Source organism: Capricornis sumatraensis, chromosome 2 (assembly GCF_032405125.1).
Source record: "Capricornis sumatraensis isolate serow.1 chromosome 2, serow.2, whole genome shotgun sequence".
Lineage (NCBI taxonomy): Eukaryota > Metazoa > Chordata > Mammalia > Artiodactyla > Bovidae > Capricornis > Capricornis sumatraensis.
In genome coordinates, this window is record NC_091070.1 from 14,313,347 (window position 1) to 14,336,605 (window position 23,259).

The 23,259-nt window shown below is 42.5% G+C and overlaps 1 protein-coding gene and 1 non-coding gene across 2 annotated transcripts; one reads left to right on the top strand and one right to left on the bottom strand.

Moving 5' to 3' along the window:
* The first annotated feature begins 1,633 nt into the window (after nucleotides 1-1,633).
* On the top strand, nucleotides 1,634-19,595 carry NOXRED1 (NADP dependent oxidoreductase domain containing 1). The gene is made up of 7 exons (XM_068991609.1): nucleotides 1,634-1,811; nucleotides 4,576-4,610; nucleotides 4,891-5,023; nucleotides 7,098-7,278; nucleotides 8,046-8,197; nucleotides 10,427-10,649; nucleotides 19,415-19,595. The coding sequence occupies exons 1-7, from the start codon at nucleotides 1,634-1,636 to the stop codon at nucleotides 19,593-19,595; spliced, it is 1,083 nt and encodes a 360-aa protein (XP_068847710.1).
* Nucleotides 4,641-4,766, bottom strand: LOC138074777 (U6atac minor spliceosomal RNA). Its single transcript, XR_011144586.1, has one exon. It is a non-coding gene; the product is annotated as a U6atac minor spliceosomal RNA (small nuclear RNA).
* Nucleotides 19,596-23,259: the final 3,664 nt, after the last annotated feature.

Here is a 23,259-nt window from a genome sequence, read left to right on the forward strand (position 1 = left end):
GGAAATAGCCAGAAAAGGTAATTCCATAGAGACAAGAAATGGATGTGTGGTTGCCTAGGGCTGAGGGGGTGGGTGTGGGGTTGAAGTGGGGAGTAGCTGCTTCATAAGGGCCAGGCTTCCTTTGGAGGGATGAGAAGGTCTTGGGACTAGAGGGGAGTAGCTGCTTCATAAGGGCCAGGCTTCCTTTGGAGGGGATGAGAAGGTCTTGGGACTAGAGGGGAGTAGCTGCTTCATAAGGGCCAGGCTTCCTTTGGAGGGGATGAGAAGGTCTTGGAACTAGAGGTAGTGAGGTGAGCAACACTGAATGTATCGCATTGCTCACTTCTAAATGGCTGTTTTGTGAATTTCACCTGAATAAAATATTCTCACAGTTATCATTTTGTGCGTGTGGTGAGAACACTTAAGATCTACTCTTGGCAGATTTAAAGTAGACAGTGCTGTATTGTTACCTATAGTCACCATGATGTACATCAGATCCCCAGAATTAATTTTATCCTTTATTATTTTATTATTATTTACGCATTGATTTCTTGAACACAAAAAGGAAGGGCTTGAAAAGTTAACTCCTGAGTAGTGCTAAGATTTGAATGATATTGGAGTGTGCAAAAAAAGAAAAATGTAGAAGTCCGGAACCTTCTGCCGGGAAAAGGAGGATCCCAGACTGCCCTGGTGTAGTATTCCGAGAAGTAGTGAAGGAACTCATGCCCTCATGGAGTGGGTCTGGAAAACCTCTAGGTGGGGCTGGCCCCTTTAAGACTCCAAGCCTGAAGTAACCTGGTAGCTAAGGAGTCATAATGACAACTTTCCTGGGTAATCCTCCCTGAAAATGTAGTTCTTACCTTCCAGGACGAGATGTCCTGAGGACCAGAGCCATCTTTTCCTCAGTTTGGTTGGTGAGAGTCACGCATAGAAGGGCTAATATATCTCTGGCTTCATTTTCTGAAATCTAGGTGTCCCTGCTCTAGACAGAGGATCATGGTATTTAGTTTGGGTTCTTTTCTGCCCTGTGGGAAAAGAGAGTTTGGGGAAAGGGGTGAATTTCTGTGAAATGTGGTCTAAGTGTCCAGTCCTATTTCTAAGAGAATGGAAGGGAAAAACATCCTGGCCCAAGAGTGCCTGTGAAGCCCATTGCTCATGGAAATACAGGTGCTGAAAAATGTGCCTGCAGCCTCCATGGATCTTGTCCAGGTTTTCCGTGAATCCAGTATTCTTGATTGATGGGTGTAGGCTCAGTAGTCGCTCAGTCGTGTCCAGCTCTTTGTGACCCTATGGGCTGTAGCCCACCAGGCTCCTCTGTTCATGCAGTTTTCCTGGCAAGAGTACTGGAGTGGGTTGCCATTTCCTCCAGGGGATCTTCCCAACCCAGGGATTGAACCTGCGTCTCCTGGATCTCCTGCATTGCAGGCCGATTCTTTACTGCTGAGCCACCAAAAAAGCCAGATTCACGGGTAGTCAGTGCTTAGGAATCCATTCAGAGAATGGGAGTGGATGGGAGCTGCCAGTTTGGAACTGGGAGGGGAGATGCTGAAACCACCATCAGGAGAACCAGGGGCTCGGGCACATGCCCCACTCCTTGGGGGACAGGGGGCCGAAGTGGTTGGCATCTGTCACTGCAGTAGATGCTGGCTTGGAGATGAACCTGCTAGAGGATCTTGAGACCCTGAAGTTTGAGTCCGGGATTCATGAGGAAGACCAAAGCTGGCTGTATTTGCTGGGCCGTTCTCATGGTCTGATGACCAAGGCCTGTGCCCACGCAACCTTCTTCTGCAAGCTACTCCATAATTTGAGGTACGCTGGGTCCCTAGGGTCAAGTAGATGGAGAAGAATCTCACTGCAGAGAATCCAGATGACTTAACTTTTTACATTGGAGAATGACTTTGGCAGGCGGAGTGTCTTCCTGCCTTGTGTAACCTACACTGAAGCACTCTTGGTCTGAAAGCACCCGGGAGACACACACCAGGGTGCCTTGGCTGTGGTTATGTAATGTGGCATGGATGAATGGTGATTTCCTTTTGGTGAGTAGACTGATTAAGTCATCCATTCACCCATCCATTCATTCACTCTCTTATCAGGACAACCAGCTTGTCTTCCATAGATACTAATGACAGGCCATTCCATGTCTATTGGCTGAAAATGGGGGTCATTTTTTTTTTCTTTTCAGGCTAACAGTGGAATGCCTTCTCACAAGAAAGCTTCCAGGGACTTTGGGGGTCCCTATGGCCAGATGACTTGCCTGAAAACAGGAATACTGACTTTCAAAGAAGCTCTCAGTCCAGTCCTGGCTTCTTGACACTTGAATAAGAGGCATGTGAGAGCCAAGTACTTAGGACTCAGGCTCCTGGGTTCTGTAACTCTAGGTCACTCTTGGAGCATTTGTTGCCTCCCCAACCCCCACCCCTCAGTCTCCTTCTCGGTTTACTTTCCTCTGACATTAGATTAACTCTCAGATGGGGGGGACCAGATCCCAGTCAAGCATATTAAAGGTATAGCACATACCTGAGGAGGCAGAGGACTCGAGCAGTTTGCTGACTGGCTGACTGATAGGGAAGCATAAACCTGTGGGCTGCCTCCAAAGACGCGTGATGAGAAACCAACATGGGAAACTCTCAGGATGCATCTTCTATTTGGAAGGATTAGGCACAGTGGGAAAACACTCTCCTTTTAACCAAAAGAGAAGCCTCACATAGAATGTGGCTTGCCATGCTTAGATGGAAGCTCCAGAGTGTGAAGACTCCAGTTTTCACAGAAATACAGAACAACTATAAGTGAAGTGAAAGTCGCTCAGTCATGTCTGACTCTTTGCAACCCCATGGACTACACAGTCCATGGAATTCTCTAGGCCAGAATACTGGAGTGGATAGCCTTTCCCTTCTCCAGGGGATCTTCCCAACCCAGGGATTGAACCTGCGTCTCCTGGATCTCCTGCATTGCAGGCAGATTCTTTACCAGCTGAGCCACCAGGGAAGCCCCCAGATACTGGAGTGCACAGCTTATCCCTTCTCCAGCAGATCTTCCCGACCCAGGAATCGAACCAGGGTCTCCTGCATTGAAGGTGGATTCTTCACCAGCTGAGCTACCAGGGAAGCCCCACAGGTATCAAGATCATCCTATAACAACATAAAATGATGCCTATGTATTCAGGGGTCAGACCTTGTTCATCTTGGGCCAAGGAAACACATCCAGAACCAACAGTGACTGAATCTCCAGAAAGAGTGGCCTCAAATCCTTGATCCTCCCTTTCTCAGGTCTGTTTCCCGTATAAACCATTTTCTTTGATAAATCATCACATTGGAGAAAGCTAAGTTACGTGGTCTCCTGGGTGTGTGCAGAACTGAAATAGCAAACAAGGAAGAGGAGGTGTGTGGTAGGAGAGGGGTGCACTTGTCCTGGCAGAGATGGAAATGGCCAGTGTCCACACAGGAGACAGTGGAAGGACTGGCTCCCTGTGTTCCAGGATAAGGTATGATGGTGGCTGTTCACGGTGATGGTCCTGCGGCCAACAGTTAAACAGTCAGACCTTGTGTTTAAGAAGGCAGGGAAATGCACAATACATGTAACCAAAAAAGAGTTCATTTAAGAAGGTTTTAAACAAGCTCTGATCTTTTGAAAGGGATATGCTTTACTCTTTGGAAAATTCACTCAGGAGGAACGTTTCATTCCATCCAGAGAAGCTAGGTCATTGTTGTTTAGTCGCTAAGTCAAGTCCGACTCTTTGCGACCCCATGGACTGTAGCCCACCAGGCTCCTCTGTGCATGGGATTTCCCAGGCAAGAATACTGGAGTGGGTTGCCATTTCCTTCCCCAGGGAATCTTCCCCACCCCGGGATAGAACCTGCATCTCCTGCATTGGTAGGTGGGTTCTTCAATGACTAAGCCACCAGGGAAGCCTGAAGCTGGGTCAGTGGCACATGGCTGGAATGCTTCGCTCTGAAGGACTTAAGGTGGCACAGCAGGCTGCATTTGAGGAAGCTAAAGCAGAGAAAGTCAGAGATTGACACTCAAGAAGGGCTAAGGGCGTGCGTGTCTTTTAAAAAAAATTAAATTATTTAAATTGGAGGATAATTATTTTGCAATATTATGGTGCTTTTTGCCACACATTAACATGAATCCATCACGGGTACACATGGGTCCCCCCACCCTGACCCTCCCTCCCCACCCCAGCCCTCTGGGTTGTCCCAGACTACTGGCTTTGAGTGGCCTGCTTCATGCATCAAATTTGCACTGGTCATCTATTTTACATATGGTAATATACATGGTTCAATGCTAGTCTCTCAAATCATCCCCCCTCCCCTTCTCCCACATAGTCCAAAAGTCTGTTCTTAACATCTGTGTCTCTTTTGCTGCCTTGTATATAGGATCCTCGCTACCATCTTTCTAAATTCCGTATATATATGTGTGTTAATATACTGTATCAGTGTTTCTCTTTATGACTTACTTCACTCTGTATAATAGGCTCCAGTTTCACCCATCTCGTTAAAACTTACTCAAATGCATTCTTTCTCATAAATGAATAATATTCGATTGTATATATGTACCACAACTTCCTTATCCATTCATCTGCCGATGGACATCTAGGTTGCTTCCATGTCCTAGCTATTGGAAACAGTGCTGTAATGAACGCTGGGGTACACGTGTCTCTTTAAAAACAGTGGTTAGATGCCACGAAGTAGGTGGCAATGCCCTAACCGTATGCATGTTGTTAGGCCCAAGAGCCTCTTCCATCCTTGTCAAGAGGAGTGCTAACCTTCTCTCCTTTCATACAACACGCGTGCATGTCTTAATATTTGTGTGTGTCCGTGTTCATTCTCCAGAGAATCATTCTCCAGAAAATTAGTACCAGAGAAGCGAACCTCTAAATGTCGCTTGACTGGGTTGTGTGAAGAAACTCAGGATGACGACGCGTTAAAGGTGGGCATCATCGGAGGTGGCCACCTTGGGAAGCAGCTGGCACACACCCTGCTCCAGTTCGTCCCCATCCCTGCTGAGAATCTGCGGATCTCCACTCGGAGGCCAGAGACCCTGGGTGAGGAGCACTGGGCAGGCTGTTTGGAAAGGACCCCTCGAAAGAGGAATGCTTGCATACAGCCGGCCTAGTTCTCAGCTTGCTAGCCCTGAGAAAAGCTGGAAAGTTTTTTTTTTTTTTTTTTTAATTTCAGTGCTTTATTTGGCTGCACTGGGTCTTAGCTGTGGCACTTGGGATCTTTAATCTTCATTGTGGCATTCAGGATCCAGTCTCGGCATGTGGGGTCTAGTTCTCCAACCAGGGATGGAACCTGGGCCCCCTGCATTGGGAGCACAGAGTCTTAGCCTCTGGACCACCAGGGAAGTCCCAGAAAGATTTTTTTAAAAAACTTGTTCCTTAAAGCACCTTTCTTTTCCACCTAAATAGTTATATCCATCTCTCCTCCCTGCGCCCTGTGGCTAGATATCTTTCTGGGTCTTTGATTCAGAGACACTTTCCAAACAGAATTCAAATCTTCTAACTGGACCAGTTAGAGTCAGAGTGGTGTTTACCGCTTCCAAACATTTGGCGTCGTTTTTTAAAAACACCATTTACGGGGGACTTCCCTGGCTTTCTAGTGGTTAGGACACCATGCTTCCTCTGCAGGGAGCACAGGTTCGATCCCTGGCTGGGGAGCTAAGATCCTGCATGCCGTGTGCCAGAGTCAAAAAAATAATAATACCATGTACTGAAAAAAATTTTTTTAATGTTTTGCAGTGATTCCATTTATTAACCTCTGGTGGTAGAAATTAGAACAGTGAGTGCTTCTGGGGAGACTGAGAAGAGGCCCCAGGGAACTTTCTGGGCAGATGTAAACATTCTGTTTCTTGAGAAAGGTGCACGTTCCTTGGGTGTTTGCATTTGTCAAAAAGAATCAAACTATTTACTTCACAGCTATGTGATGCACTGTGTGCAAATTATATTTCAATATTTTAAAAAATGTAAAATAATACATGCGTGTTATAAAAATTTTTTTAAATTACTCTATAGGAAAGTAAATAATAACTACCTATAATTTCCTTATCAGGGTTATCATTGTTTTCCATTTTTTCTTCTGATTATATCAGATTATACCAGATTATATCAGATTAACTAAAACTATGCAAAGCTTTTTAAAAACAATTAATGGATTATTTGCATATTATTTGACATTCTTCAAAATCATGATTTTCAGGTTGTATAGTATTCCTAAAGTATGACTTATGATAATTTATGTAACTGTGCCATACTGAGTAGGACTTCCTGATTCATAATTTTTTTCTAATTGCTAGGTCAAAGAACAGGTACAGCTTTATTGAGATATACTGTGTATATAATAAATTGCACAGCAATTTCGTTCAGACTTTTGTCTTTCTAAAAAAAAAACAAAAAAAATCTGAAAAATTCTAGTGTTTGGTTTAAACATGAGGTCAGGATGAATTATCTAACAATCTCGAGCATAGCTGTGGTGGCATCAGCTGTCGTAGTCGTGGGGCCAGGGCTTTGCTGTGTGGCTTTCAGAAGCCATAAGGGAATTTCTTCTGATTTATGTGGTGACAAGTGTGCATGTGTGCTAAGTCACTTCAGTTGTATCCAACTCTTTGCAACCCTTTGGACCATAGCCTGCCAGATTCCTCTGTCCATGGATTCTCCAGGCAAGAATACTGGAGTGGGTTTCCATGCCCTCCTCCAGAGAATCTTCCTGACCCAGGGATCAAACTGGTATCTCTTATGACTCCTGCATTGGCAGACAGGTTCTTTACTCCTAGGGCCACCTAGGAAGCCACACCTGGTGACAAGACTTGAGATAAAATAGTTGCCACTCTCTCCCCAAAGTTGGGGGCTTCTCTAGTGGCTCAACTGGTGAAGGATCTGCCTGCAATACAGAAGACCCAAATTCAATCCCTGGATCCGGATGATGCCCTGGAGGAGGAAATGGCAATCCACTCCAGTACTCTTGCCTGGAGAATTCCATGGACAGAAGAGCCAAGCAGGCTACAGTTCCTGAGATCGCAAAGAGTCAGACAGGACTACGATTTTCACTTTATCCAGAGTTGATGTTGAGTCCGAAGTCTTCGGTATCATGATCCATCTGTCTTCTTTTATTCCCTCTCAGATGAATTCAAGAAACTGGGAATCCAGTGCTTTTACCAGAACGCTTCTCTGGTGGGATGGGCCAATGTGGTATTCCTCTGCTGCCTGCCATCTCAGCTGCCTAATATCTGCGTAGAAATTCAAACCCGGCTTGGGAAAGACTGCATTGTGTACAGCTTTGTCTCTGCCATCCCAGTATCCAGGTATCTTGTTAGGGTGAGCACAGGGCTGGCAGGACCTCTCTGTCACCTCATGTCCACCTCCACCCCTACCTCTTGGAGCTGACCATTCCCAGTCATAAGGTGGAAGCATCTTCATCGGCAGAAGGGCCCAAGCCAGCCTTTGAAATCGTGTCCTCTCCATTTTTCTGTCAACAGCACTTGTGGGTGGGCCATTTTCTTTGATGTGCAAATATTTAGAGCAGAAACACAGCATTGCTTCCACCTCCTTGGGGCTTCCCTTGTAGCTCAGCTGGTAAAGAATCCACTTGCAATGCAGGAGACCTGGGTTTGATCCCTGGGTTGGGAAGATCCCCTGGAGAAGGGAAAGGCTACCCACTCCAGGATTCTGGCCTGGAGAATTCCATGGACTGTATATATAGTCCATAGGGTCGCAAAGAGTTGGACGCGACTTTCGCTTTCACCTACTTGAAGCTGACTTGTGTTCCCTTGTATCCGGGTCAGCAGCAGGAAAATTGATGGAGAGCACGTGTCAGATATCCTTTCGGAACGTCTAGTGCTGGGCCCAGCGCCTGGCTTGTGGTCACTTTCAATAAATGTATCTGAGGAGGATGGATGAACCGTTTGGCTAAGAGGTTGTGCCCTCAGGGCTGAGCCACACCGGCATTTGCCTCTGGGCTGTGCTGTGCAGCGGACTGTGTGGTTGAGGCTAGATGTACCTTCCGTGGATCACGTGCTGGTTCATTCCAGTCCTGGCTCTGCACTCCCTGCCTTGATTGCTTTACTTGCAGGTTGAAACTCCTACTGAATCACACTAACATCTTGCGGCCCCAGTATCAGTGTGCTGAAGATCTTGCCCACATCTGGGGGGCCAATAAGGAGATCACCGCTGCTCTCCAAGACCCTGTGATTATTCAGGCCACCTGCCCCTACAGCCCTGCTGGTAAGGGCGCACCATATTTTTGGCACTTTTGAAAATTACCTTCGTCTTGACCTGTTGCTGTCTTATTAAACCCTGGTGTGTTTATGCTGAGGGTGTGTGTGTGTGTGTTGGGGGAAGAACACGCTAGATGGCATTCTCAGCTACTTAGGTTTTATATGGGAACAACTTTGGTGGTAAAAAGCAGCCTTTTTAGGGACTTCCCTTGTCAGTCTAGTGGTTAAGACTTTGCCATCCAAAGCAGGGGGTTCGGGTTTGATCCCTGGTTGGGGAGCTAAAATCCCACATGCCTTGTGGCCAAAAAAACCAAAATATAAAAAAACAGAAGCAGGGCTTCCCTGGTGGCTCAGTGGTGGAGAATCCACCTGCCAATGTAGGAGATGCGGGCTTGGTCCCTGATCCGGGAAGATCCCTCATGCTGCAAAGCAGCTAAGCGCTTGTGCCACAACTATCAAACCAGTGCTCTAGAGCCTCAGAGCCCAAACCACTGAAGCCTGAATGCCCTGGAGCCCACGCTCTGCAGCCAGAGACGCCACTGCAACAAGAGGCCTGTACATCATAACTAGAGAGTAGCCCCCGTCTGCAGCAACTAGAGAAAAGCTTGCACAGCGGTGAAGACCCAGCGCAGCCAAAAATAAGATTAATTAATTAAAAATATATATGAAAACTGAAGCCACTCAGTTGTGTCCAGCTCTTTGTGACCCCATGGACTATATAGTCCATGAAATTCTCCAGGCCAGAATCCTGGAGTGGGTAGCCATTCCCTTCTCCAGGCGATCTTCCCAACCCAGGTATTGAATCCAGTCTCCTGCATTGCAGGCGGATTCTTTACCAGCTGAGCTACAGGTGTATATAAATTAAAAAACAGAAGCAATATTGTAACAAATTCAGTAAAGACTTTAAAAAATGATCCACATTTTTTAATCTAAAAAAAAAAGAATTTTAAAAAAGCAGCCTTTTTAAAGGAAAAGCTGAGAAGTGTGATTAATCACATCCTCTAAGGATGAGTTTGTATATTGTCACTCTGCTTATTTAACTTTTATGCAGAGCACATCATGAGAAACGCTGGGCTGGAAGAAGCACAAGCTGAATCAAGATTGCTGGGAGAAATATCAATAACCTCAGATATGCAGATGACACCACCCTTATGGCAGAAAGTGAAGGGGAACTAAAAAGCCTCTTGATGAAAGTGAAAGAGGAGAGTGAAAAAGTTGGCTTAAAGCTCAACATTTAGATGGGGAAAAAGTGGAAACAGTGTCAGACTATCTTTTTGGGCTCCAAAATCACTGCAGATGGTGACTGCAGCCATGAAATTAAAAGACGCTTACTCCTTGGAAGGAAAGTTATCACCAACCTAGACAGCATATTAAAAAGGAGAGATATGACTTTGCCAGCAAAGGTCTGTCTAGTCAAGGCTATGGTTTTTCCTGTGGTCATGTATGGATGTGAGAGTGGGACTGTGAAGAAAGCTGAGCGCCGAAGAATTGATGCTTTTGAACTGTGGTGTTCGAGAAGACTCTTGAGAGTCCCTTGGACTGCAAGGAGATCCAACCAGTCCATTCTGAAGGAGATCAACCCTGGGATTTCTTTGGAAGGAATGATGCTAAGGCTGAAACTCCAGTACTTTGGCCACCTCATGTGAAGAGTTGACTCACTGGAAAAGACTCTATGCAAGGGATTGGGGGCAGGAGGAAAAGGGGACAACAGAGGATGAGATGGCTGGATGGCATCAGCGACCTGATGGATGTGAGTTTGAGTGAACTCCAGGAGATGGTGATGGACAGAGAGGCGTGGCGTGCTGTGATTCATGGGGTCGCAGAGAGTCGGACACGACTGAGCAACTGAACTGAACTGAAGGATGAGTTGGAAACAACCAGAGAGGAGAGCCTGTTTAAACAGAAGGATGCAGCCTTTGGGACCAAGTGGCTTTCCTTACTGTAATCTTGCAGTGTGGCTTATTGCAAGAACCATTCCAGAGATTTCCCAAGATGCATTTGTCATTAGCAGTGTCTACATTAACCTATCTGTAGGTAGGGTCAACACATGACGTGTTATAAAGGGCACACCCAGGGCTCCTGGTCTGGAAAGAAAGAGTGTTTGCTTATCTCCAAGTTCATATAACCAAACTGTCTTGGACAGAAGGTAGCTGTTCACTGTCTGGGGTTTGTCCTAGGTCCCCGTAGACCTTTTTATGTGGTGCTCACTGGTGTTTCCTTTCTCATTGATGTTTAGGGGGAATAAGCCTCAACATCAAGTGGCTGGAGGGGATGTTTTATGCACTCTTAAACTTCTGCACAGCAAAGGACATGCCCCACTCACAAGTGCTGTGGCATCTGAGCGAGCTGTTCCCCTCCCAGCACCTCGAGGCCTGTAAGAAGGATGAAGCATCACCCCTAAAATTTCAAGCCCAAGATTTTGTCAGTAAGATCTATGCCAAAAACCTGTCTCAGAAACGGTAAAGTATCAGACGGTGGCCATTCGAACTTCTCCCACACTGTTGTCTTAGCAGATGCTTTTTATATTTTTCCTTTAATGTTCTTTTTAAAAATTCATAAAAATAATACATTCTTAGGAAAAAAAAATCCAACTAGTGGAGACATGAGAGCCCTCTTTTGCCCCCCCCAATCCCTTTTTATAGACTTCACCTCTAATTGCTTTTATATTTTTGTCTTTTCACCTTATGTATTTACAAACATATATGTATATTAGCATTATAGTATAACGTGTATGTATATCTGTAGCTATATGTACATTTTAGAAACATGGGGACTATACTATGTCATAGGTATCGTTCTGTGTTAGCACAATAACATCTACTTCATTTACGAGCATGGTGTAGGCATCTGTTGGATACATTCCTTTTTTTAAAATTTATTTTTAATTGGAGGATAATCGCTTTATAATATTGTGTTGGTTTCTGCCATACATCAGCATGACTCAGCTCTAGTTAAAGATATGTCCTGGTGGATATGTTTCTTTAACTGCATTTATTCATTCTATTTCCTCTTGATGGCATTGTACCCCGGCCCCACATTTTGCATAAAAGAACTGCTTTGAACATTTTTATCCTTAAACTTTGCACACTTGTACCGGTAGAATTTCTGGGTCAGAGGTTATATATATTTTATGTTTGATAGATATTCCTAAATTAAGTATCAAAAAACATGGTGCTTACTTATATTTCCAACAACAGTGTATGAGAGTGCCATTTCACTATAGTTTCATAACTATTAGATCATTCTTTTTAATCCTTAATAATCTAATGGGGACAAATGGTTGCCCTTGTTACCAGAGACTTCCATGTCACTAAATTCACTGGATACTTTTATTTTTTTTATTTAAAAGAATAGATTTTATATTTTTAGAGCAAGTTTAAGTTTACAGAAATATTGAGCAGACGGTTCAGAAAGTTCCCATAGAGCACCTGCCTCCTGACTGCAGTTTCCCCTATGTTCCCCTTGCGTTCAGGTGGCGAGTTATTATTCCTGAAGTCCAGAGTTTATGGGATTCACGATTTTCTTGTTAGTCGTGGTAAAATACACGTAACATAGAATTTACCATTCTTTTTTAAAGTGTTTATTTTGGCCACACCTGGCTCACAGCCTTTGGGATCTTAGTTGTTCAACCAGGGACTGAGCCTCAGCCACCTGTGGTAGGAGCGTGGTCACAGGACGCTTCTAAATCCTTTTCCTCCCTGGCTATTGAACATGGCGTCCTTCCTGAAGCGACCGCATCTCTTCGTTTTCCTGATACACTCATATGCTCTTCGTTTTCCACCTGTCCCTTTATCCTGCCTTTCCAGGTCCTCTTCTGCCCCATCCTTAAATCTGGGAGTTTTCAGGGCTCTGTCCGAAGCCTTCTTTTCTCATTCTACACTTTGTTCTTGGGTGATTTTTTCCACTGTGGGGACTTAGGTTGCCATCTTTATTCTGCCAGCACAGGGCTCCATATGCCTAGCCTAGATGTCAGTTCTGCATCCAGGTAACTTCATACCCGCCATTTCCACTCAAACTCCACGTGTCTAAAAGCATCCCTGCTCGCGTGCCTGCTCTTCCAGCATTTCTGTCTAATTACACGCTCCTTGGAAGAGTTGTTCAAACCAAAACCTGGAAGAAATCCTTGATTGTCCCCCTTCCCCCGCTCCGCCCCCCCCCCCCATTTTTTTTTCTGCTGTGCTGGGTCTTCACTGTGGCATGTAAGCTTCTCGAGTTGCATTGGTTGTTCCCTGACCAGGGATCGAACCGCATCCCCTGCATTGGAAGGTGGATTCTTACCCACTGGACCACCAGGGAAGTCTCTTATGTTTTGTATCCTAATCAATCACTAGTGACCTGTGACACACTTTCAGTTTGGGAATCTTCTTCCTCCCTTTTTCCTAGGACTCCCTTTGCCTCTCTCTTATGTTGGATCTCTTTTTCCTGGAACCCCCCCCCCCCTTCCTCTGGCTTCATCTACTACTTTATTATGATGGAATGTGTTCTCCTGCACTAGCTTCTTTCATAAAGGCTGTGTAGTAATTTTTAAGGACTATATATGATAATGTTTTTATTCTATATTAATATTTTATTGAAAACACAGCCAAGGTGTAGAATCTAGGTTAGAAATAATTTCCCTCAGAATTTTGAAGGCAGCGCTCCGTCGTCTTTCAGCTTTTAGAGATGCTGTTGAGAGGTAGAGTGGCATTCTAATTCTTCAGTTCATGCTTGGTCTGAAACCTGTTTGTTTTCTCTCTGGAAGCTTATAGTATCTTTTGATCTCAGCATCCTGAAATTTTATTATTTGTTGCTTTTATTATGGACACTTGGTGGGCCTCTCCCTTTTTTTCCCTTAACTTAAAAAAAAAAAAGAATTGTACAATATAACATATACACAAAAAAGTACATATTCCATAAATTCATGAATATACAGTTTAATGAATTCTTGTAAAGCAAATATACATGTAATTGCCACCTACAAAAGAAACAGACTATTCAATGGTCATTTTCAATCTGCATGTTAAGTTCTCCAATTTTCTCCAATTATGTCTTTGATAATTTCCTCCCATTCCCTGTTTCTTCTTTTCTTCTTTCTGAATATTTTTTAGCCCAGTGTTGGGTCTGCTGGGCTGATCTTTTGATTTTCTTAAGTTCTCCTATTTTCAGTATTTTTGTCTTTTTTCTCTGCTTTCTGAGAGATTGCGTCAACTATCTTGTTTTTGTTTTTGCTATTATATTTAGAACATGTTTTGATTTTCAAATATTTCTTTAGTCGCCAAATATTCCTTTTTTATGTAGCATCCTGTTGTCATTTTCCTGTGCGATACCATTTCTTATCCTTTGAGAATGTAAATGATAGCATTTTTTTTTTATCCTCTGAGAAGTCTGTTTCCTTTGGAATTTTTCTGATCATTTGTTTTGCTCTCCATCATTCATTTTAGAGATTTTCTTTCAAGTATATGGAAAACCTTGACTGTCTGCTCATATTTAAGATACTGATTACTGAAAAGTTGCTTGGAAACTCTGTGTTTGCTACCGTGGTCTCTATTGTAGAGTGATTTAATCAGCTTTTCCTTCAGTTCAGTTCAGTTCAGTTCAGTCACTCAGTCGTGTCCGACTCTTTGCAACCCCTTGGACTGCAGTTCATCAGGCTTCCCTGTCCATCACCAACTCCTGGAGCTTACTCAAACTCATGTCCATTGAGTTGGTGATGCCATCCAACCATCTCATCCTCTGTTGTCCCCTTCTCCTCCTGCCTTCAGTCATTCCCAGCATCAGGGTCTTTTCAAATGAGTCAGTTCTTTGCATGAGGTGGCCAAAGTATTGGAGTTTCAGCTTCAGTATCAGTGCTTCCAATGAATATTCAGGACTGATTTCCTTTAGGTTGGACTGGCTGGATCTCCTTGCTATTCAAGGGACTCTCAAGAGTCTTCTCCAATACCACAGTTCAAAATTCTTCAGCACTCAGCTTTCATTATAGTCCAACTCTCACATCCATACATGACTACTGGAAAAACCATAGCCTTGACTAGATGGACTTTTGTTGGCAAAGTCATGTTTCTGCTTTTGAATATGCTGTCTAGGTTGGTCATAACTTTTCTTCCAAGGAGCAAGTGTCTTTTAATTTCATGGCTGCAGTCACCATCTGCAGTGATTTTGGAGCCCCCCCCCCCCCAAAAAAAAAGTCTGTCGCTGTTTCCATTGTTTCCCCATCTGTTTGCCATAAAGTGATGGTACTGGATGCCATGATGTTAGTTTTCTGAATGTTGAGTTTTAAGCCAACTTTTTCATTCTCCTCTTTCACTTTCATCAAGAGGCTCTTTAGTTCTTCACTTTCTGCCGTAAGTGTGGTGTCATTTGCATATCTGAGGTTATTGATATTTCTCCCGGCAATCTTGATTCCAGCTTATGCTTCATCCATCCCAGCCTTTCTCATGATGTAATCTGCATATAAGTTAAATAAGCAGGTGACAATATACAGCCTTGATATACTCCTTTCCCTATTTGGAACCAGTCTGTTTTTCCATGTCCAGTTCTAACTGTTGCGTCTTGACCTGCATACAGGTTTCTCAAGAGGCAGGTCAGGTGATGTGGTATTCCCATCTCTTGAAGAATTTTCCACAGTTTATTGTGATCCACACAGTCAAAGGCTTTGGCATAGTCAATAAAGGTAGAAATAGATGCTTTTCTGGAACTCTCTCGCTTTTTTGATGATCCAGTGGATGTTGGCAACTTGATCTCTGGTTCCTCTGCCTTTTCTAAATCCAGCTGGAACGTCTGGAAGTTCATGGTTCATGCACTGTTGAAACCTGGCTTGGAGAATTTTGAGCATTACTATACTAGCATGTGAGATGAGTGCAGTTATTCAGTAGTTTGAGCATTCCTTGGCATTGCCTTTCTTTGGGATTGGAATGAAAACTGACCTTTTCCAGTCCTGTGGCCACTGCTGAGTTTTCCAAATTTGCTGGCATATTAAGTGCAGCACTTTCACATCATCATCTTTTAGAATTTGAAATAGCTCCACTGGAATTCCATCACCTCCACTAGCTTTGTTCGTAGTGATGCTTCCTAAGGCCCACTTGACTTTGCATTCCAGGATGTCTGGCTCTAGGTGAGTGATCACACCATTGTGATTATCTGGGTCATGAAGATCTTTTTTGTACAGTTCCTCTGTGTATCCTTGCCACCTCTTCTTAATATTGTCTGCTTCTGTTAGGTCCCTATCATTACTGTCCTTTATTGAGCCCATATTTGCATGAGATGTTCCCTTGGTATCTCTAATTTTCTTGAAGAGATCTCTAGTCTTTCCCATTCTATTGTTTTCCTATATTTCTTTGCACTGATCACTTAGGAAGGCTTTCTCATCTCTCCTTGCTGTTCTTTGGAACTCTGTGTTCAAATGGGTATATCTTTCCTTTTCTCTTTTGCCTTTCATTTCTCTTCTTTTCTCAGCTATTTGTAAGGCCTCTTCAGACAACCATTTTGCCTTTTTGCATTTCTTTTTCTTGGGGATGGTCTTGATTCCTGTCTCCTGTACAATGTCACGAACCTCCATCCATAGTTCTTCAGGCACTCTGTCTATCAGATCTAATCCCTTGAATCTATTTGTCACTTCCACTGTATAATCATAAGGGATTTGATTTAGGTCATACCTGAATGGTCTAGTGGTTTTTCCTACTTTCTTCAATTTCAGTCTGAATTTGGCAATAAAGAGTTCATGATCTAAGCCGTTGTCAGCTCCTGGTCGTATTTTTGCTAACTTAAAACAAGAGCTTCTAGAGCTTCTAGAGCTCTTCTTAGAGCTTCTCCATCTTTGGCTGCAAAGAATATAATCAATCTGATTTCAGTATTGACCATCTGGTGATGTCCATGTGTAGAGTCTTCTCTTGTGTTGTTGGAACAGGGAATTGCTATGACCAGTGTGTTCTCTTGGCAAAAGTCTATTAGCCTTTGCCCTGCTTCATTCTGTACTCCAAGGCCAAATTTGCCCATTATTCCAGGTATCTCTTGACTTCCTACTTTTGCATTCCAGTCCCCTATAATGAAAAGGACATCTCTTTTGGGACTTCCCTGGTGGCTCAGATGGTAAAGCATCTGTCTCCAATGCAGGAGACCCAGGTTCAATCCCTGGATCAATCCCTGGGTTGGGAAGATCCCTTGGAGAAGGAAATGGCAATCCACTCCAAAAAAAAAAATCCCATGGACAGAGGAGCCTGGTAGGCTACAGTCCATGGGGTTGCAAAGAGTCAGACATGGCTGAGTGACTTCACTTCACTTTGGGTGTTAGTTCTAGAAGGTCTTGTAGGTCTTCATGGAACCATTCAACTTCAGCTTCTTCAGCATTACTGGTCGGGGCATAGACTTGGATAACTGTAATACTGAAAGGTTTGCCTTGGAAACGAACAGTGATCATTGTGTCATTTTTGAGATTGCATCCAAGTACTGCATTTCAGACTCTTTTGTTGACTATGATGGCTACTCCATGCCCACAGTAGTAGATATAATGGTCATCTGAGTTAAATTCATCCATTCCAGTCCATTTTAGTTCGCGGATTCCTGAAACATCAATATTCACTCTTGCCATCTGTTTGACCACTTCCCATTTGCCTTGATTCATGGACCTAACATTCCAGGTTCCTATGCAATATTGTTCTTTACAGCATCGGACTTTATTTCCATCACCAGTCACATCCACAACTGGGTGTTTTTGCTTTGGCTCCGTCTTTTCATTCTTTCTGGAGTTATTTTTCCACTGATCTCCAGTAACATATTAGATACCTACTGACCTGGGGAGTTCATTTTTCAGTCCTATCCTTTTGCCTTTTCATACTGTTCACGGGGTTCTCAAGGCAAGAATACTGAAGTGGTTTGCCATTCCCTTCTCCAGTGGACCACGTTCTGTCAGAACTCTCCACCATGACCTGTCTGTTGGGTGGCCCTGCACGGCATGGCTCATAGTTTCATTGAGTTAGACAAGGCTGTGGTCCATGTGATCAGATTGGTTAGCTTTCTGTGATTGTGGGAAAGCCTGAATATTGGTATCTTTAAGTCTTTGGGACCCAACTTAGGGAAAGAAAACTGCATATGTATAGGGGTAGTCTTATCATTCAGAGTATTTTTTCACTTTACTTCTCCCCTTTCCAGCATATCCTTGCTACTCAGACTGCCTGATACCCATGCCAGCATCTGTGCATTTGTTTAGAAAGGTAGATTCCAGGGCCCCAGCCCAGATGTATGGAATCAGAATCTGCGCTTTTACAGACTCCCAGGTGATAGGCCCATTAACGTTGGAGAAGTGCTGCTCTACAGTCTTTTTCCATCAGATGATCTGTTAGAATGGGAGGCAAGGTATATTAATCTTTCCACTGTGATTGTAGTTTCTCAAATTATCTTTATGTTTCTAATCTTTGTTTTATAAAGTTTGAAGTCATATCATCTGATGCACAGAAGTGTGTATTTTTATATCTTCCTGGTGGATTAAACTTTTTAATTCTATCCCCCTCCCTTTTAAAAACTTTTAAAAAGATTATTTTGATTCACATGCAGTTATTAAGAATACAAAGAAACCCCATGTGCCTGAACAAACCATAGTACAATATCTATATGTAGATATTTGTAAAACTATAGCCAATACCACAACCAGGATGTCAACACTGACACAGTCAAGATGCGAAACAGCCCTGTAACTAGGGATCCTTCATGCTGTTTCTTCCTGAACCGGCAACCATTGAGCCGTTCTCCATTTCTATGATTTTGTCATTTCAAGAATACTATATAAATAGAATCGTGTATTATGCAACTTTGGGGACTGGCCTTTTTCACTCAGCATATTTCACTGGAGATTCATCCAGGTTGCTGTATGTATCAACAGTTTGTTCCCTTTTATTGCTGAGTAGTTTTCATGGCATGTATGTATCACAGTTTGTTAAACCATTCACTTGTTGAAGGACATTTAGGATGTTTCCAGTTTGGGGGTATTTATTATGCATAAAGATGCTCTGAACATTCATGTACAGGTTTTTGTATAAACATAAGTTTCCATTTCTCTGGGACAGATGCTTAGGAGTGCAATGACTGGTTGCATGTTAATTTTTTTAAGATACCACCAAACTGTTTTTCAAAGTTATTATTTCTTTTTACAGCACCAGCAATGTATAATTCAGTTTCTCTACATCCTCACCAGCATTTGGCATTGTCACTATGTTTTGTTTTACTGTTACATGTGTAGATTGATTCATGGAGAACTGACATCTTTATAATGTTGAGATTTCCCATCCATGTACACAGTATATGTCTCCATTTATTTATCTTATTTTGTCAGCATTTTGTAGTTTTCAGTACATGAGTCCTTTACGTGTTTTGTTAGATTTACACTAAGTATTCCATTTTGTGTGTGTGAAAGGAACTACATTTTTAATTTCATTGCCCAAGTGTTCACTGCAAATATATATAAACAAAATTTATTTTTCTGTGTTTATTTTATATCCTGTGACCTTGCTGAATACATTTATTAGCTCTAGGAGATTTCTTTTTGAAATTTTTTTGGATTTTTCTACATAGACAATGATGTCATCTACAAATACTGATGACTTCAGTTCTCCCTTTCCAATCTGTATGCCTTTTTTTTCCTTTTCTTGCCTTATTGCACTGGCTATAACTTCCAGTGGTATGTTGAATAAGTGTGGCTAGACCATATATCCTTGCCTTACTGTTGATTTTTTAAATACTCTAAAGCTCTACATCTTAATGCTTTTTAACTTGAATTCCACTATTGACTAATACTTAACATTGCCCCATTTTTATTTGCATGTTAACTCTATTTCTTTCTCTATACAGTTGAGGAGGTTATCTTTTTTGTTTTTTTTTTAAAGAGGATATTGTAAAAGAAATGAGGTCTCTCCCATTTCTAATTTCTATGATCCTCTTATGTATTTTCTATCTAAATTCAAGGAAAACATACCAAAAAGGATGTTGATTTTATTATCATAATCATTCCCTAATTATGAATTCCTCCCCAAATGTACTTAGATAATTGTACATGTGAAAACTCATAAGCAGAATTAAATCCACATATTGAATAGATCCAGATGAAATTTTAATTAAGAATTTTAATTAGTTTGGTATAGAAAATGAAGAACCTTTTTTCCAAATGGAGGAAACCTTTCTTTAAAGGCAATGTTTAACAGAAAATCAGATGTATTAAACAGACATAAAGAAGTAACAGTGTTTTTTTTCCCTACCCCAGGCCTTTCCCCTTGTTTGATCTGACTGCTGTGCAACTCAAGGAAACTCCCTTTAGCCAGTACCTCTCAAACAGTACTACTTTTCAGGACCGCTTTACCCATCTATATTATGACTCATTTGGCATCTCCCTAACCAAAGAACAAGAAGAGCCAGAGGTTTCCACAGGTTCTCCATCCCAATAAGAGAAGAGACTTCTCAGGAATCATGAATTTTTCTCCTTCTAATCAGGTAGTGCTTTGATTATCACAGCTGTCAGTGGAAGTCATGTGATTGTCTGGAGATTCCCATATGTTAGGCAACGAGGAATTAGAAAATTGTACTGATGGCTCTTTAAAATCTAGAATAAAAAGCAGTTCTTTACATCAGTATGTTTCGGTGTGTCTGGCTTTTGCAAGCAACTGAATGAAACTACATAACCTGACACATGTAAGTAAGCTGCTTTCCCAGCAGCTAAATATCAATTCAGTACATTCAAATTCTCTCTCATCTAACCACTAAATTCAAGAAGCTATACTGCTGGGAGCCAGCATGGGGAATCCCGCCCATGGCAAAGGTCATGAGGAAGAGGCCTGACGGGCAAAGGCGAGATCAGGCCTCGAGGGGCCCCCCTTCTTGAACATCTACCCCCAAACCAGAATCTGTCTGTCTTACTATTTTGTGCCTTTCATCAGCTCTACTGATATACAGGGGCCTATCCCCGACCACCTTTCTCTGGAGAAAATCAACTTAGGGCTCTAGCTAATAAGTCTCCTGGACATGAGAGGAATATTTCAAATCAAACCCCTTCTGTTAGCATTCTAGCTTGCCTGGCAGGCTTATCCAGACTCTTACAGCTACGCATGTGATTATTTACAGCCTCCCAATTGTGAGAGGCACGGGAAGCCTAAAACATAGAGCCTTTCAAAGAGTTAAAAGTTATTAGAGTAGTGCTGGTGTAAGATTTCATTATTGGGCCAATGCTTGTTGCTAAGTTCCCATATCTCTTATCCACTGTGCACCTGGGAGTGCATTAGTTAAGTTGGAATGTAAGAAAAACAAGTGTAGCCTTGAAATTAACCACATCAGACTTTTGAGCTAATTGGTTCTTTCTTGAAACTCACTGCACCTTTGCTCTGTGAGAAATGTAACTTGTTTAATACTTTCTGAGGCTGACATAGATTAAACATTTCAAGGGAAAATAAGTTTTCTGGTTGAGCAGCCTTTATCAAAAGAGGGTCATAAAATGTCCACAGGCCTCCAAGGCCAGAAGGTAATGTACACAACATTGTCTATGGGAAAGGTTTGCAGAAAAAATCCTGGTTTTGATAAAGACAAAACAGATGTAATGTTTGGGCTGACTCTGTATGACTTTGCATCTTTCATTTCCCTCTATGTACAAGTGAAGGTATAAAAGACCCTTTTGAAAATAAAGTAAAAGGGCCTCGCTCGAAGAAGCTTAGTCACCCCGTGTCTTTTTTTCTCTCTTACTCTCTTTTTTCAGGCTGATCCCTTGGAGCATAGAGGCTCCCTGCGTTCACTTATCTACCCGGGTTTCTAGGACCTGAATGGGAAGATGTTCTGCATCTTCACTCCCTTGGGAGACTGGGAGGGCACCTGTGGCCTCTGTGAACAGGGCAAACTCCTTGTCTCGGAGTTTTATTGGCTTTCTATGTAAACCAAGGAATATCAGCCTCTTTCTCTCCTCTATTTTCTTATCTACAACATTCTTTCCTTATCTCTCTCTAAATCATTCTCTTCGCCAATGCCGTCACACTTCGGATACCCTGGATCCAAGCCAGAGCAGGACCCCGGCACTATACTGTCATTATTAGATGATTACATACTTTTTCTGTAGCATTCTTTTCCTATAGCAGTATGTAACTGCATTCTATACAGTATATACATTCCTATAGCAGTATGTAACTACAATATGTAGCTACAGTACATAGTTACCTTCTTTCCCTGTAGTAGTATGTAGCTAACAAATGAAACACCTTGATTTTCCTACAGTTTGGATAGAAAAATAAGATAGATGTGCGGTAAACAATCACAGTATTCTTGCCTGGAGAATCCCCATGGACAGAGGAGCCTGGTGGACTACAATCCAGGGGGTCACAAAAAGTCGGACACGAATGAGCAACTAAGCACAGCACAGTTCAGATTTATTTCAAGTTTTGCAATTACTTTGTGTTAATCAGAATAGAAAACAGTATTAGTAACAATTAAGTTGAGAAAGGATGGTGGTGACTATGTTGTCACTAAACAGAACTATTGTTAGCCAAATGCTAAAGTACTTTTGAGGCTGTATATTGTCACCCTGCTTATTTAACTTATATGCAGAGTACATCATGAGAAACACTGGACTGGAAGAAACACAAGCTGGAATCAAGATTGCCGGGAGAAATATCAATAACCTCAGATATGCAGATGACACCACCCTTATGGCAGAAAGTGAAGAGGAACTAAAAAGCCTCTTGATGAAAGTGAAAGAGGAGAGTGAAAAACTTGGCTTAAAGCTCAACATTCAGAAAACTAACATCATGGCATCCGGTCCCATCACTCCATGGGAAATAGATGGGGAAACAGTGGAAACAGTGTCAGACTTTATTTTGGGGGGCTCCAAAATCACTGCAGATGGTGATTGCAGCCATGAAATTAAAAGACGCTTACTCCTTGGAAGAAAAGTTATCACCAACCTAGATAGTATATTCAAAAGTGGAGACATTACTTTGCCGACTAAGGTCCATCTAGTCAAGGCTATGGTTTTTCCTGTGGTCATGTATGGATGTGAGAGTTGGACTGTGAAGAAGGCTGAGTGCCGAAGAATTGATGCTTTTGAACTGTGGTGTTGGAGAAGACTCTTGAGAGTCCCTTCGACTGCAAGGAGATCCAACCAGTCCCTTCTGAAGGAGATCAACCCTGGGATTTCTTTGGAAGGAATGATGCTAAAGTTGAAACTCCATTACTTTGGCCACCTCATGTGAAGAGTTGACTCATCGGAAAAGACTCTGATGCTGGGAGGGATTAGGGGCAGGAGGAGAAGGGGACGACAGAGAATGAGATGGCTGGATGGCATCACTGACTCAATGGACGTGAGTCCGAGTGAACTCCGGGAGTTGGTGATGGACAGGGAGGCCTGTCGTGCTTCGATTCATGGGGTCGCAAAGAGTCAGACACGACTGAGTGACTGAACTGAACTGAACTGAAAGTACTTTCGAACAAAGCTATTCACTGTACATGGAAACCACCATGGTCTTAGGTTAATCATTTACATTTTTCTCTTTTGCATGCTTGTGAGCCAAGAAGACTCAATGGTACTATCTTAAATGGTCCAAGATAAAATTTAGTTTGATAAAATTGTGGGGAAAAGATTAGGTTCATCATTAAACATTAATATTCTTGGTATGAAAGCTAAATTGAGGCACTGTTTTTTCTCTCACTGGGAAAAATAAAAAAGGATTCCTTTGAATATTCATTCAGGTGTAAAGAACTGGATAGGGTACAGTGGTTTTTAGGATTAAGAAGTGTCCCTGGGAAGAGAAAGAGAAGTTAAAGTCTATCAAAGGAATCGGAGTCATTCAAGCAACAAAAAGTATTTTTAATTTCTTGTGAGCAGTCCAGTCATGTGTAGCCACTGGTCTGTATTTCATTTTATAAAAGTCTGGTGGTGCCGCATAGAAAGCCTTGTAGACAAATCCCAGACCTAATCCATGGTCTGTGATACTTCTATAAGCCATGCTGTTTTAACAGGTAAATACAAATCTAAAAAGATATTTAAAATTGTTTGTTCTCTGAAGCCAAAAAGGAATGAGAACTCCCCCCGCCCCCACTTTTTCACAAAACATTTTCTGTTAAAACTTATAATTT

Coding starts and splice junctions, on each gene's coding strand:
- NOXRED1 (XM_068991609.1), top strand. CDS start 1,634: ATGAACCTGCTAGAGGATCTTGAGACCCTGAAGTTTGAGTCCGGGATT. Junction 5,024..7,097: donor TCGGAGGCCAGAGACCCTGG/GTGAGGAGCACT, acceptor ATTCCCTCTCAG/ATGAATTCAAGAAACTGGGA. Junction 10,650..19,414: donor AAAAACCTGTCTCAGAAACG/GTAAAGTATCAG, acceptor TCCCTACCCCAG/GCCTTTCCCCTTGTTTGATC.